We start from the raw sequence: 17,460 nt of genomic DNA on the forward strand, positions 1-17,460 counted from the left end.
CACAGAGTGAGACTACCTTGAAAAAAAAAAAAGAAACCCAGGCAGGCACAGTGGTTCATGCTTGTAATTCCAGCACTTTGGGAGGCCAAGATGGGTGGATCACAAGGTCAGGAGTTTGAGACCAGCCTGACCAACATGGTGAAACCCCATCTCTACTAAAAATACAAAAATTAGCCAGGCGTGGTGGCATGCACCTGTAATCTCAGCTACTTGGGAGGCTGAGGCAGGAGAATCATTTGAACCCGGGAAATAGAGGTTGCAGTGAGCTGAGATTGCACCACTGCACTCCAGCCTGGCCACAAAGCGAGATTCCATCTCAAAAAAAAAAAAAAAACCCCAGTGCAGGGCCCAACACACCTTGGACCGGCATGTCTATGGGAGAAGCAAGCCCAGATGCTTGCAAAATAGTGGGAAAAGTGAGACTGGGAGGGAACACTTCCAAAAGTTACCCCATGGGGTCTGAATTTGGGGCCTAGGAAAGGAATTTGGGAGCATTTAGATTCACCACTGATAGTCTCTATTTTGGTACCGTGTTTTGTTCCTGTATAACACTTATCACTGTTCTGTTCTAACTAAATAATTAATTGCATTATGGGTTTTGCAAGGTCTGTGATTCTCATGCGGGACGCCAGGTGTGTTTTTCGTTAATGCAGCACAAAGCTCATTGCCTAAATAGTAGGTAGGGTTGTCAGATAAAATACAAGAAGTCCAGTTAAGTTTGAATTTTAGATAATGCATTTTTTTTTTTTTTAGTATAACCGGGTCCCATTTGCTTATCTGAAATTCAAATATAACTGGGCTTCTCATATTTTGTCTGCCAAATCTGATAACCCTAGTAGTAGGGACTTGATACATTTTTTTCCTTTTAGGGAGAATTTCCAAATCGACAAGTATTTATGGAACAAATGCATAAGCAGTTTTTTTTTTTTTTTTCTTTGCCCTGCACTTGCGGTGCGACCCTTTGGCAACATTCAGTCCCTTTCTGGGCCTCAGTTTTCCCATCAGAAAAATGGGAGTCTAAGCAGCGACAGAAGCGCAGGGATCGTCAGTGTGGGAGAGAACCGGGTGAACTGCCAAGGAGCAGGGAGGGAGCTCGGGCCGTGGCCGTGGGGCCGTGGCCGTACGGGACAGCCCCGGCCTCCAGTTTGGGCGCAACTGGCAGCGACTCTCGCCCGTGCGTAGGGCGCTCCGGTCCCGCCCCTACGCCGCGGAGGCAGGCCAGAGGCTGTCGCCATGGAGACGCGGGCAGCCTGGAGCCCCTTGCTCACAAAGCCACGCGTTTCCGCTGCGTTGGAGACCCCTGATTGGACGGCCGTCTGGACGCTACCACACACCCGGAGCCCGCTAAGGGGAGGGAGCGGGGACTTATCCTCGTGGGACTCGTTCCCTGGAGACCTGTGTCCGCGGCCTCTCTGGGAAAGCGTGGGTCCTCTCCCTTACGCGGGGAAAAGAACTGAGTTTCTTAGGTCTGCAGAGTGTCCATTGCTTCTCCTACTAGAATTTATGCTCATGCTTCTCCCTGAGAAAAAGAAGAGGGGGCGGGAAAGTCGGCCACGCCCCCTCTAGAGCCCATTTGGTCTCAAGAGCAGGAGCACCGGAAGTGCTGGCGACGTGTCAGTGCGCCCTATCTTAAACCTTCCCCCACAAGCCACCTTTCCCATTCAGCTATGGGATTCCGGGGCCGCCTGGGCGCTGCACCCGCCACTTCCGCATCGAAACGCCGCTTCAACCGAACTCACTCTCTCTGCTCGCGCTCCATCCCATGCCCCACGGCTGAGCTGGCCCCTGGGAGAAGCCACGCCCTTTCCCGCGCCTGGCAGCCAATGAGCGGGCGTCTCCCAGCGGGGTGGTGGGTAATTAATGAGGGCCGGGCGCTGATTGGCTGCAGGGTCGTGGCCGGGGGCCGGGTGGCGGGGTAGGTTGTTCCTGAGGTGGGAGGCGGTACCCGTGGCTGAGGAGGAGGCCTGAGAGCGACATGTCTTTGGCGGCTCAGGCGGAGCGGCCCGTGGCGCTGTTTTTCTGAGTCCAGGGCGGCCTGGCAGCCGGCCGAGGACGAGGGTCGGCGGGGGCTGGCCCCGCGGTGGTGGCCGCCATGCTGGGGGCCTGGGTGGTTGAGGGAGCTGCTGTGGCGCTCCTGCGACTGCTGCTGCTGCTGCTGATGCCGGCGATCCGGGGGCCGGGGCACGGCGTGGCCGGCGCGGCGGGGGCCGGGCTGCCTGAGAGCGTCATTTGGGCGGTTAACGCGGGCGGAGAGGCGCATGTGGACGTGCATGGGATCCACTTCCGCAAGGACCCTTTGGAAGGCCGGGTGGGCCGAGGTGAGAGTCCCCGTGCCGAACCGCAGGATCCGGGGCCTGCTGTGCTGGGCGCAGCCGGCCGGGGGCTGCGGGCCCCGAGCCCCTTTAGACCCTGGGGCTGCGTCTCTGAAGCGAAGTTGCTCTCTGCAGCTTCCTCGGGGGCCCGCTCGGAGCTTCGGGCCTGGCACTGGCTCCAAGCTACCTAGAGTCATAGAGGCAGAGAGTTGGCGAGAAGTTAGTTATATTTGGAGTTCGCATCCTGCATTTTCTCAACCCCTCACTCCCATCCAAGCTGGGAGAGTAAAGAAGAAGGCGGCCTCTTGCCACCTCCAGGCCTCGCGGATTGTAGGTCGTGGGTGCTTTGCTTCTTCTGTCGAGACAGTTCTTGGGAGATTCTTGTCGACCCAGGAATCCGCCGCTTTCCTTGCCCCTTCTGCAGGAGCGGGGCTTGCTTCTTAGCTAGAATAGGAGGGACTCTTTGGAGAGGATGGGCCAGGAAAGTTTGATTGTAGCCTCCTCCCCCGCCCTCTTTTAGAGCGAAGAATATGTGTGCTTAAAAGTAGAATCTTCAGGCCGCCCCCAGAGGGTGGTTCTATCGAAGCCATCCTGCACGTGAGGCTCGTGGCTGTGTGAACTGGGTCAACCAGTGTAAGAATCCAAATGGTCTATCAGAGAGAATGCTTACAGCCTTCCCTAGGTGATCCTGACAGTTCTAATTCCAGCTTAGGGGGAAAATGATTGTGACTTAATGTGACTTAACGATTGAGTAACAGTGGTTTTTAACATTGCTGCACAGTTCCCAAAGTTAGTGTGTGTCAGAATTAATTGCCAGGGCAGCTGGTTAAAAATGCAGATTCCTAGTCCTCACTCGAAATCGATTTTATTAGATTGAGCTTTTTTTGTTGGAACCCAGGTTTCTGCACCAGAGGCTTGTGATGTAGGTTGTCCCCCCAGACCACTGCTTTGGAAGATCTGCTTTAGAATCTTTGTTTCTTCTGTTGGGGGGATTGGAAAACAGGTTTCAGAAGGAAGTTCTTTGCTTCGTGTGTTGGAAGGAGATCGATGCTGTGTGGTGGGTTCAGAGGCTGCCAAATTGGCAGTGTGCCACCTCCAGACGACCAGGAGACAGACTCACTCTTCACTTTCTCTCTTTTTTGCGATGCCTAGATTTGGCTCTTGCTTTTACTAAAAGAGTTTAACGTAGTTCCTCCCAAGTTGATTGCTGTGTCCTGGAGTTTGTTATATTAGGGAGTTTATTGTTTTTCACGCATGTGAGGGTCTTGGGACACAGGGCTGTTTTCTGAAGTTCTATGTTTGTCTTGGAATTTGTTGAGTCCTGGCATGTAGATCACAGTAGCCTGGCTTCAGCTGACTCAGGGCTCCACTCTTTAGCAGCGGTAACAGCAGCCAAAGCCAGACTTTATAGCAGGAGGTCATTACTATCTCTATCCTGGACCCTCCCTCTTTCTTCGTGAGTGTGGGCAGGGAGGAAGGAGCCCTTGAGGAAACTAGACAGTTTGTGGACTTTGCCTTTTGAGATAGCTGTGGCGAGGGCACTGCACGGATGGTTTCTTTCACTTAGCAGATACCAGGCCTTACATTAGGTCTGTTGTGCAGAGGATAAAGCTGAGGAAGACCACACAGGTTTAGTTCCCAGATACTGCCCTTATTCAAAAATTCTGGTTTTAATTTGCTGGTGCAGGTGTGTGTGTGTGTGTGTTTCTTTTGGCCTGGTCAGCAGTCAGCCAAGATCTCTGTCCTTGGGTTATTAGCTCATGGTTGCAGTTCCTTGGGAGAAGTTTATTGTAGCAGGTAAAATTACAGGAGACCTACCAGAGCTCATGTGACACTGGCCCTTGGGGCATCATATATATAAATGAAGGTTCCCCTCTCCAGTCTACCCATGTGGGTAAGAATTGGAGCAGTATTAAGGCATGGATGGAGAGTGGGAGGTGGCGCTTCTCAGCTGCAGTTTGGACCAGCTTGTTGCAACATTGCACTTACCAGGTTCCTGAGAAAGGCATTTTGCTGGCTTTAGGTGGGGGCAGAGGTGTGCATAAGCTTGCACTCTCAGGAGGTAGCTCTCTGTGCTAAGGAGTCAGTCCCACCAAGGGAAGTGCAGCTGTTCACGCTGCCTTTCTTCTCTGGGCCTGTTTGGATAAGGGTGTGCCAGATATTTGGAGACCCCTGCCTCATGCAGCTATTTACACTGATTGTAATAGGAACTGTATGCCTTATTTATTTTTCCACCTGCTCGTGCTGTTGTTTCCAGCATGCTGAGAAAAGTTGATTTTATGTTGAATGAATTCAGGTATCTGTTACCAAGTTAGTTCAGATAAGGGTTTGGCCTGCTTTTGCACTTGCTGTTTCTGTATAGTTTCTTTGTAGTTCAGTATTCTTGTAACTGTGAGTGGCCCAGGGCACCTAGTGGCTTATGCTTTCAAAGGTAGTTCAGAATATTTATTGGATTTCATTTCTGCCTTGAGGATAGCTAGTGCTTATAGCCTGGGAAAGGCTTTTTCGGCCTGTATGCTTCCACAGATGGGAGCACCACTACAGAAAGTGGTTGTTTAGAAGTGTTCAGGTTGGGGTTTTTGTATGAGGCACATTCCAGGGTTTTTATTTATTTTTTCAAACATTTTTATTTTGTTTTTTATTGTAGACACAGGGGTCTCTCAGTGTTTCCCAGGTTGGTCTCAAACTCCTTTCCTCAACTGATCCTCCCACCTTGGTCTCCCAAAGTGCTGGGATTACAGGTGTGAACCACCGCACCTGACCATGTTCCAGATATGTAACTTGGTCATTCTGAGTTCCTCTTCACTCTGACTAGGAAAAGACCTGGTTATTTGACCTGAGGGCACAGAATTTTGCTTGGTTTTAGGGAAGGCTGTTTCCTCTTCATAGATACCTGCTAAAGTCTTATAATCTTGAGAAACATGCTTTACCTCTCTGAGCCTTGTTTCACTTAAAAAAAAAAAAAACTTATCATGCTTTAGAAATCTCTGATAAGACTCTGTAAACTCTCCTGTCCAGAGTAGGTTAAAGTGTCTCTGTCACTTTTTTCCTTGATGACCTTTTACATGGAATTAAAAATAGGGCAGAACATGGCTCCAGAGGGGAAAGAAGCTGGCTGGGGACTAGAGCCTATCAGGTTGCTCTTGGAGTAAACAGTAAGGAAGACCCTTTCCTGGGCTGCCTTCCTTTTATCTGGGAAAGGATTTGGCTTTGGGGAGGTAAGAGCTTGAAAGATGGGATGAGAGAGGAGTTACTGCTGCCTCTGATTTGCTCAGAGCGATGGGATTTGTTTAGAATTCTCTACATCTGCTGTCACCGAACAGGCAGGCTTCATCTGCAGGCCCTCCAAGTAGTGGAAGTTCCCAGGTAGAAAATTTAGGTCCCACCAGGTGTGGTGGCTCGCTCCTGTAATCCCAGCACTTTGGGAGGCTCAGGTGGGTGGATCACGAGGTCAGGAATTTGAGACCATCCTGGCTAATATGGTGAAACCCCATTTCTACTAAAATACAAAAAATTAGCCAGGTGTTATGGCATGTACCTGTAGTCCCAGCTACTCCAAAGGCTGAGGCAGAAGAAATAATTATTTGAACCCGGGAGGCAGAGATTGCAGTGAGCTGAGATTATGCCACTGCACTCCAGCCTGGTGACAGAGCAAGACTCTATCAAAATAAAAAAAAGAAAAAGTAGGTCCCTGAATCCCTGTCTCAGCCCATTCAGAACAATTCTTTAGGTACTGGCTTCACTTGAGAAAGAACTGATCCAGAAGAACAGTCTAGTGACCAGGAGACCTGAGTGGGGTGGGGAGTGATGCTAGAGCACCAGGGAGTTCTACAGCTGTGTTCTCATGGAGGAAGACTTCTGCTCATTCTGGCTTTCCCACTCTTGTGGTTCCCATTTGCAGTTTTTCAGTTAGTTTTATTGCTTCCTTTTCTTTTGATCCATTCCCTAAATTCCCCCAAGTGGAGACATTAGTGCTTATCGTGTGCATGTCCTTGCCTGGCTAGCATACCTATGCGTCTGTGTCTGTGTGAGGCATTGTATTGAGCTCTTTATATGGATTGTTTTACCCTTACCACAATGCTGTGGGATAGGTGGTATCCTCACCTTATAGGTGAGAAAGCAGACCTAGAGAAAAAAAATTGTTCAGTGATACTTTGTGTATGTCTTTTCCTGAACCCTGTGCTGAATTTTCCAAGCAGCCTAGATACATTGTCTAAATCTGAGAAGGAGCAGACCTAATGTAGGCCCTTTGGTCCCCTTCCTTTTTGGTTAACTGAGTTATATTATGCCAATTTCAGCAGTATGCTGACTGTACACTTTATTGTATTTTAGAGAATTATTTCACTGTGAAATAATACGGGCAAAGGAGGGAAGAAAAATCTTTTTTGCTGCTGCATCTCTTGGGACTTGGTCAGCTTCAACTTTGCATATGGCAGATCTCTTGGGAAAGCCACTTGGGCTTTAAAGGGAAAATATTTCAAGGTAATTCCAAGGTTGTTAAGTAATTGTTGTTCACATGGTTGAGTTTTCTTTGCTGTGGGACTGAGACTGCCACAGATGACATTACTGTTAGTTTCTCACGTTTTTGATTTGTCAAGAAAAAAAAAAAAGATTCAGCTAGGCGTGGTGGCTCATGCTTGTAATCCCAGCACTTTGGGAGGCTGAGGCAGGCAGATCACCTGAGGTCAGCTTGGCTAACATGGTGAAACCCCGTCTCTACTACAAATACAAAAAATTAGCCGGGCGTGGTGGCATACACCTATAATCCCAGCTACTTGGGAGGCTGAGGCAGGATAATCGCTTCAACCTGGGAGGCGGAGGTTGCAGTGGGCTGAGATCGTGCCATCGCATTCTAGCTTGGGCAACAAGAGCGAAACTCCATCTCAAAAAAAAAAAAATTCCCCACACATGCATAAAATTGTCTGTGTATCTATAAATCAAATCTAGTTAATGTTCCAGATTTGTAAGGATCATGGCCTCATGGAAGAAGGAAATTTTTAGAGCTCAGTTGGAAGAGAAATAGGAGTCTTTCAGTCTTAGGTTTGTATCTCAGTGCAGTTGTTTTTTGAGTCTGGAAAGGAAGCTGGAGGAGCAGGGGTGCATATTAGTACATCCTTTGTAGCATTGCTCAGCTACTCTTCTTTGATTTCTTGAGGAGAAATAGGAAGAAAAAAGTCTGAAGACAAAACTGCAATGAGTTTCCTGTTCCATTGTCTCATCAGTCCATCTGATCTCGTGGCTAATGTCACTTACAGGAACCGTTAACAGTTATGTTTATTTTTTTGAGGTCTTGACCTCAGCCACTGGCTCTCTTTGTTAATCTTTTACCTTTTGTCATGTCCTCTCCCTTGTTGGTGATTCAGAAGATAAAGCTCTGGGGATGACAGCCCCTGGCCATCTCCCAAAGGATCTAGGTGCCAGATGTCTTCAGGGTCAACGTGTAAAATTGGAAGGGAGTCTTGGAATCTCAATTTCATGCGGGAGGAGAGACTACATGACTGCTACATCTGTAGTTGGGAAAGTATATTTATGGAGCACTAGAAAGCCTTGCTGAGTTTATAAGATAAAGGAGTCTGGCTACTCTCTGGAGGAAGCATAACTATATCTGAGGCTGAAATGGGACATCTTATATTTGCACAAAGACCCTAGTTTAGTTTGTTGTACGAGAGGAAGGAAAAAGCGTGTGTACAACTATCTCATACCAAGGTTGGGAGAGGGCCGGGGGCAAGAGAGTTTTTCTGTTCTTCTGATACTGACCCAAGGTAAATAACTTTTTACTTTTACCCTGTCTCATTCCTTGTTAGTTTGTGAAATGTGAAAGGTGACTCCCCTAGCACTTGGACATTTTAGGCGGATTATCGTTCTCTGCAGGATGCTCTAGCCTTGTGGACTATGCATGACTTGACTGCTTTGCAGGCACCTCCTTTATTGTTGTTTGTTCATTCGGCAAACTGTGTGAGTGGAGACTGTGCCAGGTGCTGGAGGTGCAGGAGTCACTTTTTTTCCTCCTGTTGGTTTATCTGAGTGAATGTTCAAGTGAGTAGGTAAGGTAGAGTTTTGTGAGCCTGTGGGAAGTAAGGAAATTAGAAACGATCACACCTTTCTTTTATTACCCTGTTTTTGTTTACCAGCTTTGGAACTTTTTGAATGAAAATTATAAAAAAAAGCACAACATCTAAAGCTGGAATCTTATTTGTAGTAAGGACAATGAAGGATGACTTTCCAAAGCAGATATCCTATTTGTTTTAGACTCTAGGATTTTCTGAATGAGAGAAAACATTCTTTGAACTTCATCATCTCGTATAGAGTTCCTGGCCATCCCCCTTGTTTTAGGAGGTTTCTTTGAAGCCCTCCCTCTTGGGGAACCAGGCAGCTGCAGCCTAGCACTTTCTTCTGGTAATGAGTTAGAGTTGTACTTGTCTCATCATTCTCCACACAGTCAGGGGAAAAAGGTCATTTTAATGTGCTTTTAGAAAGTTCTGCTCTGAGGTTTATAGGGGCTGTTGGCCTGATTAGTGTTTAATTTCTTTCATTTTACTCTTCCATAGTAATGGCTGATTCCTGCCTTTGTTGGAGCTCTGTTTAGAGCCAGGAGCAGAGGAAAGGGTTATTATTAGCATTACCCTGGAAATGCCTCTGGCTGTTCTGGGGTCTTTGCTCTTCTTTTGTGTCTTGACTCTGATGTGCTTTCTCTTTGTCTTTTGTCCTCAGCCTCTGACTATGGCATGAAACTGCCAATCCTGCGTTCCAACCCTGAGGACCAAATCCTGTATCAAACTGAGCGGTACAATGAGGAGACCTTTGGCTACGAAGTGCCCATCAAAGAGGAGGGAGACTACGTGCTGGTCTTGAAATTTGCCGAGGTCTACTTTGCACAGTCCCAGCAAAAGGTGAGGTCCTGGTCAGGCTGCTGCTTGACCAGTGGGGCATTGCTGCTCTTGGACAATCCATTATTATGGGGCTAGAGAGTGTCAGAGCCTCTCCAGAAAGGAAGAACAGATGAGCTCTAGAGAATCATGTTCTATAGTCCACAAGGCTGCATTTGCCTTGGAGGTTAGTGACAGAAAGCAATGCCAGAATCCTTGTTTTGGCAATTAACTGATCCTGTGAAGGCCCTCCTGGTTACTTCCCTCCATGTTTTGCCGCACCTTCACCTGGTTTTTAGCCTTATTTTTTATCTGTCCCTTCCTGTGAATTTCCTTCTCTCTATGCTAAGCTTTTTGTTTGTATTCTTTTTTCCTTAAGACCAGTATAAGACCTCCTTGGCAGCAAAGGAACATAGCTTTGATTTGACCCAGGTTAAGAATGCTAGCCACCCTGGATCTCCAGACCCATCATTTCTTAAATTATTTTTGAACTTGAAGCCCAAGTAGGTACATGATGCCCATCTGCTTGAAAGGATGCGAAGCTGATGATTTTGACATTGTTTCGTTTTCTTATCCTGGAAGGTATTTGATGTGCGATTGAATGGCCATGTCGTGGTGAAGGACTTGGATATCTTTGATCGTGTTGGGCATAGCACAGCTCACGATGAAATTATTCCTATGAGCATCAGAAAGGGGAAGTTGAGTGTCCAGGGGGAGGTATCCACCTTCACAGGGAAACTCTACATTGAGTTTGTCAAGGTAATACCCCTATTCTGCCCATTGCTGAAGAGAGTGGGTACAGGGAAGCTGTTTGCCGCTGTGCAGGGTTGACCACTGTTTCCCTTTTCCTAGGGGTACTATGACAATCCCAAAGTCTGTGCACTCTACATCATGGCTGGGACAGTGGATGGTAAGTTGTGTTTTGACCTGCTTTTTTGACTTGGGTGGAAGGAAGCCCTTGGGGGATAATTAAGCTGATCACTATTTTGGAAACACTTAAAGCTAAATTGTAGGGAATTCAGAGTCAGTTGGATGGTGATGAAGTATAACATGATACTAGCCACAATCTTTGGAGTCAGGTCTGTGTATATCTCGTTGCTGCCATTTAATCAGATGTTTGTCTTGGCCAGATGCTTTTAATTTCCCTATAAATTGGGATTAATAATGGTACCTATTGGTGTGTCCTGAACTTTGTAGTCATCTGGGATCACCTAAAACTTGACCTTATTCTGTTTGTTTGACATCTGTTTCTTAGGGGGAAAAAAGGTAAAAGAAAGGGTCCTGTAGGGTTTTGGTATGCTCTGAAAGAAGCCGGCATTGCTGGACTGCACTGGGACAAAACTCCACTTCTCTATGCCTCCTTATCTTTGGGATCCAGCCTTAGAGTATATCTATCTCTTCCTTTGGGCTTAGATTCTCCTGGCTGCCAGCATCTCAGGCTGATTTTTGCAGAGAAAGCTGTGTCTTTGCGAAATTTCTCCCCCATTCCACCTCTATACCTTTTCCCACTCATCTTGAATGCACTGAGGATTTCGTCCTATTGTCTTGATGTCCCCCAAATGCTGATATTATGACATCTTGGAGGATGGCTGTCTTACTACCAAACAGGCCTGTGTTTAAGTCTCTGAGGAGGAAGCAGGACAGAGAGGGATAGTGTGTGCTAGGAACCCAGAACTCTCCAGGTCAGCTTTTCTTCAGTTGCTGTAGGAATCAAAAGGGAATGTGGGCTTGTGGGAGGAGGAGGGATTTGAAAAGGTTAAATTTTAGGCATTGGGTCATTGTCCCTGTCCAGTCTGGTCATGTGAGGGCTCTGTAAAAGTGGAACAGGAAGGTAAGATAGTGAACCTCTCTATGAGCAGGGCTTTTTCTACTTACTAGTTAAATCTAAAGTTTTTGCAGCATTCTGCTGTTCTATAGGCCAGAGGCTATTTCTGTTACTTCTGGTCTTTCCTCTGGACCCAGGTTCAATCACAGGAATCTCTTTATTGTGGCTCATTTGCTGCTTTTAAGGGTCTTCTTACTTACATGCTGTGGGTCTTAATAGTGTTTTCTTCCTGTGTTAGATGTACCAAAGCTTCAGCCTCATCCGGGATTGGAGAAGAAAGAAGAGGAAGAAGAAGAGGAAGAATATGATGAAGGGTCTAATCTCAAAAAACAGACCAACAAGAACCGGGTGCAGTCAGGCCCCCGCACACCCAACCCCTATGCCTCAGACAACAGCAGCCTCATGTTTCCCATCCTGGTGGCCTTTGGAGTCTTCATTCCAACTCTCTTCTGCCTCTGCCGGTTGTGAGAACAAAAGACCATCCTGAACAGGGTGGAGGGGTGTGGGAAAGAAACCAGCCATATTGGTTTTGGTTTCTATATTTTTCACAATGATGAATGAAAGGAAGAAAAAAGACAAAAACACACACACACATTAAAGGAGATAAAAAGAGGCAGAGCAAGTAGAGAGCAGCCCTCATTCACCACCTGGTCCCAGACCTGCTTCAGTCCTCAGCCTTTCTTTGTGGCTGGCCCCCAGCTGTCTCTTTCCTCTTGAGGATACTTAGGGTCAACTGGATCCTTCCTGCTCAAGGATCTTCATTTGTATTCCTAGTGGAAAGGACTCTGAACTCAGAGGAGTCACTGTTTTTTAGGTCAGAAATTAACAGCAGGGAAATGCCATCTTATTACCTGAGACGACCAGCACTGGGAGTTAGGTATGGTCTGAAGTTATGCCCAGATAAGACTTTAGATGTCCTGGGATTGAAAGAATGTGTGTGAAGGGGTAGAATTTGTGTGGTAAAGATAAAGAAAGTAGGGAGATTAAAAAAAAAAAAAAGAAAAGAAAAGAAAATGCTTCCTTACTTGAAAGCCTTTCTGGATTAATCCCAATGATGGTTCCACCTTTAGCGTTTGAGCTTTGTCATTGCTTATCTCCCTGACATGTGCCAGTTAGAGGACTGTCTGGTATCCAAGGCGACTAGGTTGTGTCAGGTCCTCAAACTGCCTCTGACTTGTTACCACAACAAATCATTTTGATTTCAGTGCCTGTTGGGGACTTGATTTCTTCTCAGTTTTTTTTTTTTTGACCCCTTAATCTGGCTAATTTGAAATTTCTTCTCCCTCTTAACCATCCCACTAAGTTATAGCCAAGAAGGGAAGGAGACATGGGGATTTGGGGTTCTCTGCTTGAATGTTTTCTCCTTTACCACCTCACCTTGTTGGTACCTCCCTCCCTGGATCTCTGAGCCAGCAGCCAGGAGGACCTGACCCAGCAGTTCTTTACTGGCCCCTTTGTAGGGTCTTGCTGCCAGGGGGCAGGGATGCTTTCCAGCCTGCAGCAACAGAACACTTGACCTTAAAAGTCTCTTCTGGTCTTTGGATTAGAAAAGGCTGATGTTAGCATAGTTTAAGAGCAACCTCAGAGACTTGAGCCCTACTAAGCGACTGACCACTGTTTAGAGTGTCCGGTGTCTGACGTTCATTTATTCCCATGTTCTTGTGTGTCACAGTTCAGCCAGTTTTGGTTTATGCCTAGAGCTGCTTCAAGGAACTAGACCAATTGGCTATATAGGCCCAGTGACGCTTCTTATTGATCTTAATAGTATGTCCCTCCCTTCCCTGTCCTTTCATGTCCCTATCCAAGTAGCAGTCATGTTCTTGGTGTGATGGGACTGAAGGAACTCCAGTCAGCCAGGGCCTTGGCAGCTCTGAAGCTAACCTTAGCATCTAAGTGTCTATCTTGAATTCCCTGGAAAAATCTCTATAGGAGGTAAAGCTTCCCTGGTCCCCTCCTTTCTGGTCACCATCATCCATTTCCCAGTTAGGGCAACAATAAAGGAGGACCCAGCCAAGCTAGAAGGAATTTTGTGGATGGGAGACAGCTGGATTAGCTTCAGCTTGGGCTGGAGAAGTCGGTATAGGATCTCAGACCAGGCCCATCTTTCTAGAATGTGTTTAATTTTGAGTTTGCTTTATTAGATATGTTTTTTAAGAGCTCTATATATTTGAACTGCTCTTTATGTGGCAAAATAGGTAGCTCTTGGGCTCATGTCTTGGGTTTTGGCTCTTTAATGATTACTCTAGGCCAGCATTTAGTCATTTGAGAATTGTAGCCTTTTGTTTTCGCTAACTTGGGTCTCAGTGCTAGGGTATTGAGTCAGGTAGCTGGAGGACTGTGGCCTGAGGCTGCAATTAGAGGAACACTTCCCATAGTGCTTGGTGAGGCTCCCCTGCTTCTAAAGGATGAGGTACTGTAGCCTTGGTCTTGGGGACCACCTGCCTGGGGCAGTGGACATCCTAATTAATGGGCTTCTAGCAGTATCTTTGGTTCCTATCCCATCGAAATTCCCCAAAGTTCTGGGACCTGCCATTGAATTAGACAAGATGAAGAAGGAGAACTTGCTGCCTCTGTTTTGCCTTGTTTGTTAGTTTGCCTGGGTCTCTCTGAGGAAGGAGGGGGTCCCGCCTCCACCTCAACACATACCCCTTCAGTGACTCAGAGTCTCAGAAGGAAACCCTGACTCCTGGGGCCATTTCCTAATGGTACTGTAAGCCAAGCAGCTTTGCTTCTGCCTCTGTTTCCAAGCCCACCCTTTTCCCCTGAGCTCAGGGTTAGGGATGGGCACTTTCCTCTCTGGTTGTGTCCGAAAGGAAGGAACGTCTTCCTATGGCTAACAAAAACTAAAGGGGAAATAAGGAAACAGGAAGAAGTATGGTGGGGGCTGGGGTAGACTCCCCTGGAGCCAAGCCCACCCAGCTAACAAGAGCTGCCTAGGGCTGGCCATAGCTGGCTCATGATGCTGAACTTGAAAGTTTTTTTTTTTTATGTGTGTGGCTCCTCCAAGATATAGGTACATGAAGTTTAGGTTAAAGGGGTGGGATTCTTTATTTTTGTTTTTGTATTGTATGTGTCAAGAATCACTCTGTTGTTCATCTTTTGCTTTTGGCACTGTTTGTTCCCTATCTGTATTTTCTGCTTAGTGCTAGCACTGAGAGGCTCCACCATAGGGAATGCATGGGAGGTAGTGAGGGGTGTCAATGAGGGGGTGGGTGGAGGAGCGGCCCAGGCTCTTCTACTGAATCTGTACTCTGGCCTAGGTTTTTAGATCCCACTGAGCCCAGCTGGCTGAAAACAAAGACAGTCAGGGTGAAACCTCTTCTGCCAGAAGAGTGGCCTGAGTTGAATTTCCAGGAGGATGATGCGGACATCTATGGGCTGAGAGTTCTGCAGTCTAGCTCTGACTTGGGTCAGGGGCCAGTTGGTCTCTAATCAGACTTTTTTGGGTCTCACTCAGGCTTACTGAAACATCATGCCAAGAACTCTGGGATTCATGTCCCTTAACCCATTCATTTTTCTGAAAAATCTCCATTGTTGAGGAGAGGCTGCTCAGTGGACACCCCAAGTTCTCATGATTGGGAAGATGTTTTTTTTTCAGTTGTCAATGGTGTTAGCCTCCCAGGAAGACTAGCCCTGCCCACAGGACCACCTGTTGGTTTAAGAGCATGTTTGTGTTCTCTTGCTTTCACTGCCTAAGAGCTACTGGGATCATGTTAGTGGGCACTTAGGCTTTGATGAGAGGGCAAAGTTTGAGTTAAGTTTACCTCCCCCTTTCTGTGCCTGGGAACAGTTTGGTCCAGCTTTAGAATTGTGGTTTTGACTTCCTTGTCTCTTGGGAGAAGCTTCTGTTTTAAGGAATTTCTCTTCCTTCTTATCCTGCCTCTAGCCTCTCCTGGAAAGGCCTGGCTATGGATTCTAGAATCTCAACTGAGAACTTCAGAAAACAGCAACAGTATTTTCCTTTTCCTAGTGCTAACATCCCTTTCCCTAGAAATTGGCTCACCTTGGGAAATCCAGGGAAAGAATCAGCAGGTTCTCTGCCCTCCCTGGGGATTGGGGAAGGAGCCACCCCGGTCAGCACAGTGCCTTTTCCTCTCCTGCTCTGAGCCAGGGTGGGGCATTCCCTCTAGATTCAGGTCTGGGCAGAGGTCCCATAATCCCTGCCATGGGGCTGCTTCCCTGTCCCTTCCCTCCCCTTTGCTGGCCTACTCTGACATAATTCAAGTGTCTTCTTGCCTTGAGGATCCTTAGTGGCATCAAATGGAATATTGTCCTCCATGCCTCTCCAAAAGGACCTAGGAGAGTAGGTGAGCTTTCTGAAGTGAGAGATGAATCTGTTTTGTTTGTTTTAAAGCGCAAGGTGGGGAGGTATGCTTTGGGCCTCCTCCTCCTGTGGCCTTGGAAGAAGGAGAGACTGAGGCAAGGCAAAGTGATAGATAGTACACTGAAGCAGAACCAGAAACACCCAGGAACTGTTCAGAAATCTCAGAAGAAATCTGCTTCTCTTTGATGGAAAGATATAATTAATGATTAAAGAGCTCCAAGAAAATTGCAAAGAAGCCTTAATGTTCAAGCTTTAGGAAGATCAGAACAATTTTTTTCTTTCAGTCCAAGCTAAGACTCTTCGTATTTAGACCTCCCCTGGGGCAAGAGGGCTAGGTTTTCTCAGTTTGTTATGAGACTAGATTGGTACCAATAGATCGGCTGCCTAGTGAGGGTAGGCTTCTTCTTTGCACCTGTGTGGCTTGCTTCCAGTCTGGCCTGTCCTTTCTAGCTGCCTTTTGTCTAGCCCGTGATGGGGGGCCAGATCATCTTGATAAAAGCAGGTGATTTGGGGTCTAGCTGGGTTGGCAGGAAAAAAGCAGGATGGATCTCTTGGGACGGGTTCTCCCAGGAGTATAAACACAAGGAGCCAGGATTGTGCTGGCAGCCAGGGAAACAGTAGTGTCTGTTTGAATTGGCAGAGAGGCCTTGGCACCTCTTGCATCCAGGCAGTCTTGTGAGATGGGGGCACATAGCACTGGGGAAAGCAGAACTCTATTCTCACCTCTATTTTGAGCTTCAGTGCTTTATTTCAGTATGAGGAAAAACAACAACAAACTGAAGTGCGCTTTCCGTCCTTTCAAAGGACAACTGTTGGGAAGGGAGAGCCGAGTTTCGAGGTAGGAGGGGAGCACTGGCAGGGAGAGACATTCTTGACTCCTCTCTTCCCTGGTGTATCATGATCCAGGGAATGAAAAGAAATTTGACCCTGGATTGGTTTTCTCCTTGGACTTAAGGAATGTTCCCTTTTCCTTCCACGAAGTTCTCCCAGGCTAGGACCAACTGCCCATTCTGAGCTCAGGGCAGCCTCTTCAACCATTATTGGCCTAATCTGGCTTGTCAGGAAACCAACCCCACCCTTCCACATTAGGCCTGGCTGCTCTGTTCTGTACCAAGTACTGGAGAAAAAGCATCAAGTTCTTAGCCCTTATAGCTTCTACTCTAGTTTCCCGCCCTCTCTCTGTGGAGGCCAAACCACCTCTTTGTCAGTAGTCACAATATGCATTGACGGTGGCACAGTGAGATATAATTGAGGGGCTTTGAACCTGGCTGGCCAGGGAAGCTGTAGGGGTGGATAGAGCTGGCTTTCCTTCTGGGCTGTCTCCATCTGACCCTACCCCTTCCGTGCCCCACCCCACTCCCACCAAAAAGTACAAAATCAGGATGTTTTTCACTGTCCATTGCTTTGTGTTTTAATAAACAATTTGCAGTGACACTCTGTGTTGGGACTGAGTTTGAACTTGATCACACAAAGTGTTGATGTGATGGGGTGGGATAAAGGAGACTCAGGGGGTTCACTTGACTCCAAAGAGTTCTCCTGTGACAAGGCTGGGAACTGTTATCCATTTAGCTATGTGTTTTTTGCTGTTCTCTCCTGGATGTTTGCTTAGGAGAATCAATCTGTAAAACCCTTCCTGGTCATTTTAACTAGCAGCTCATTTAAGGATAAAGTTTGTTTTCACTTTCACTGAACAACTAAGCACTGACTGTCCCACTCCTAAGGCACACTGGGCCTGTGGGTGCCTCTCTTCACCATTCCCTTAACCTCCATGATAGTGCATAGACAAGCTAAGCTAACCTAAGCCATAGGAGATTTTTCTCTGCTTGCTCCTTTCTGGTGCCTTGTCATTGTTGACTATACATTACGAAGAGCAGAGTTGCGAGATAGGAAGGGAGCACTGAAGGGATTTTTTTCTTATAATTTATAAGCCACATTTTACAGATGAGGAATGTTGAGCCAGGTGTGGTGGTTCATGCCTGTAATCCAAGCACTTTAGGAGGCTGAGGCCAGCAGATTACCTGAGCCCAGGAGTTCAAGACCAGTCTGGACAACATGTTGAAACCCCGTCTCTACTAAAAATACAAAAATTAGCCAGGCATGGTGGTGCACACCTGTAGTCCCAGCTCAGGAGGC

At 47.1% G+C, this 17,460-nt stretch overlaps 1 protein-coding gene across 9 annotated transcripts; it reads left to right on the plus strand.

Annotated features, from left to right (window-relative positions):
- Nucleotides 1–1,325: 1,325 nt before the first annotated feature.
- MLEC (malectin) lies at nt 1,326–16,761 on the plus strand. Of its 9 annotated transcripts, none has more exons than XM_035257833.3 (5): nt 1,326–1,466; nt 9,024–9,202; nt 9,761–9,937; nt 10,031–10,088; nt 11,242–16,761. In XM_035257833.3, exons 2-5 carry the CDS (start codon nt 9,038–9,040, stop codon nt 11,469–11,471), a joined length of 630 nt encoding a protein of 209 aa, XP_035113724.1. In that variant the 5' UTR covers nt 1,326–1,466; nt 9,024–9,037; the 3' UTR covers nt 11,472–16,761. The 9 variants fall into 9 exon arrangements, with proteins under 9 accessions (XP_035113724.1, XP_078193575.1, XP_078193573.1 ...); XM_078337449.1 differs by having other exon boundaries at nt 1,326–1,422; XM_078337447.1 differs by lacking the exon at nt 1,326–1,466 and adding an exon at nt 1,660–1,853.
- Nucleotides 16,762–17,460: the final 699 nt, after the last annotated feature.

This window comes from Callithrix jacchus, chromosome 9 (assembly GCF_049354715.1).
Source record: "Callithrix jacchus isolate 240 chromosome 9, calJac240_pri, whole genome shotgun sequence".
In the NCBI taxonomy this organism is placed as follows: Eukaryota; Metazoa; Chordata; class Mammalia; order Primates; family Cebidae; genus Callithrix; species Callithrix jacchus.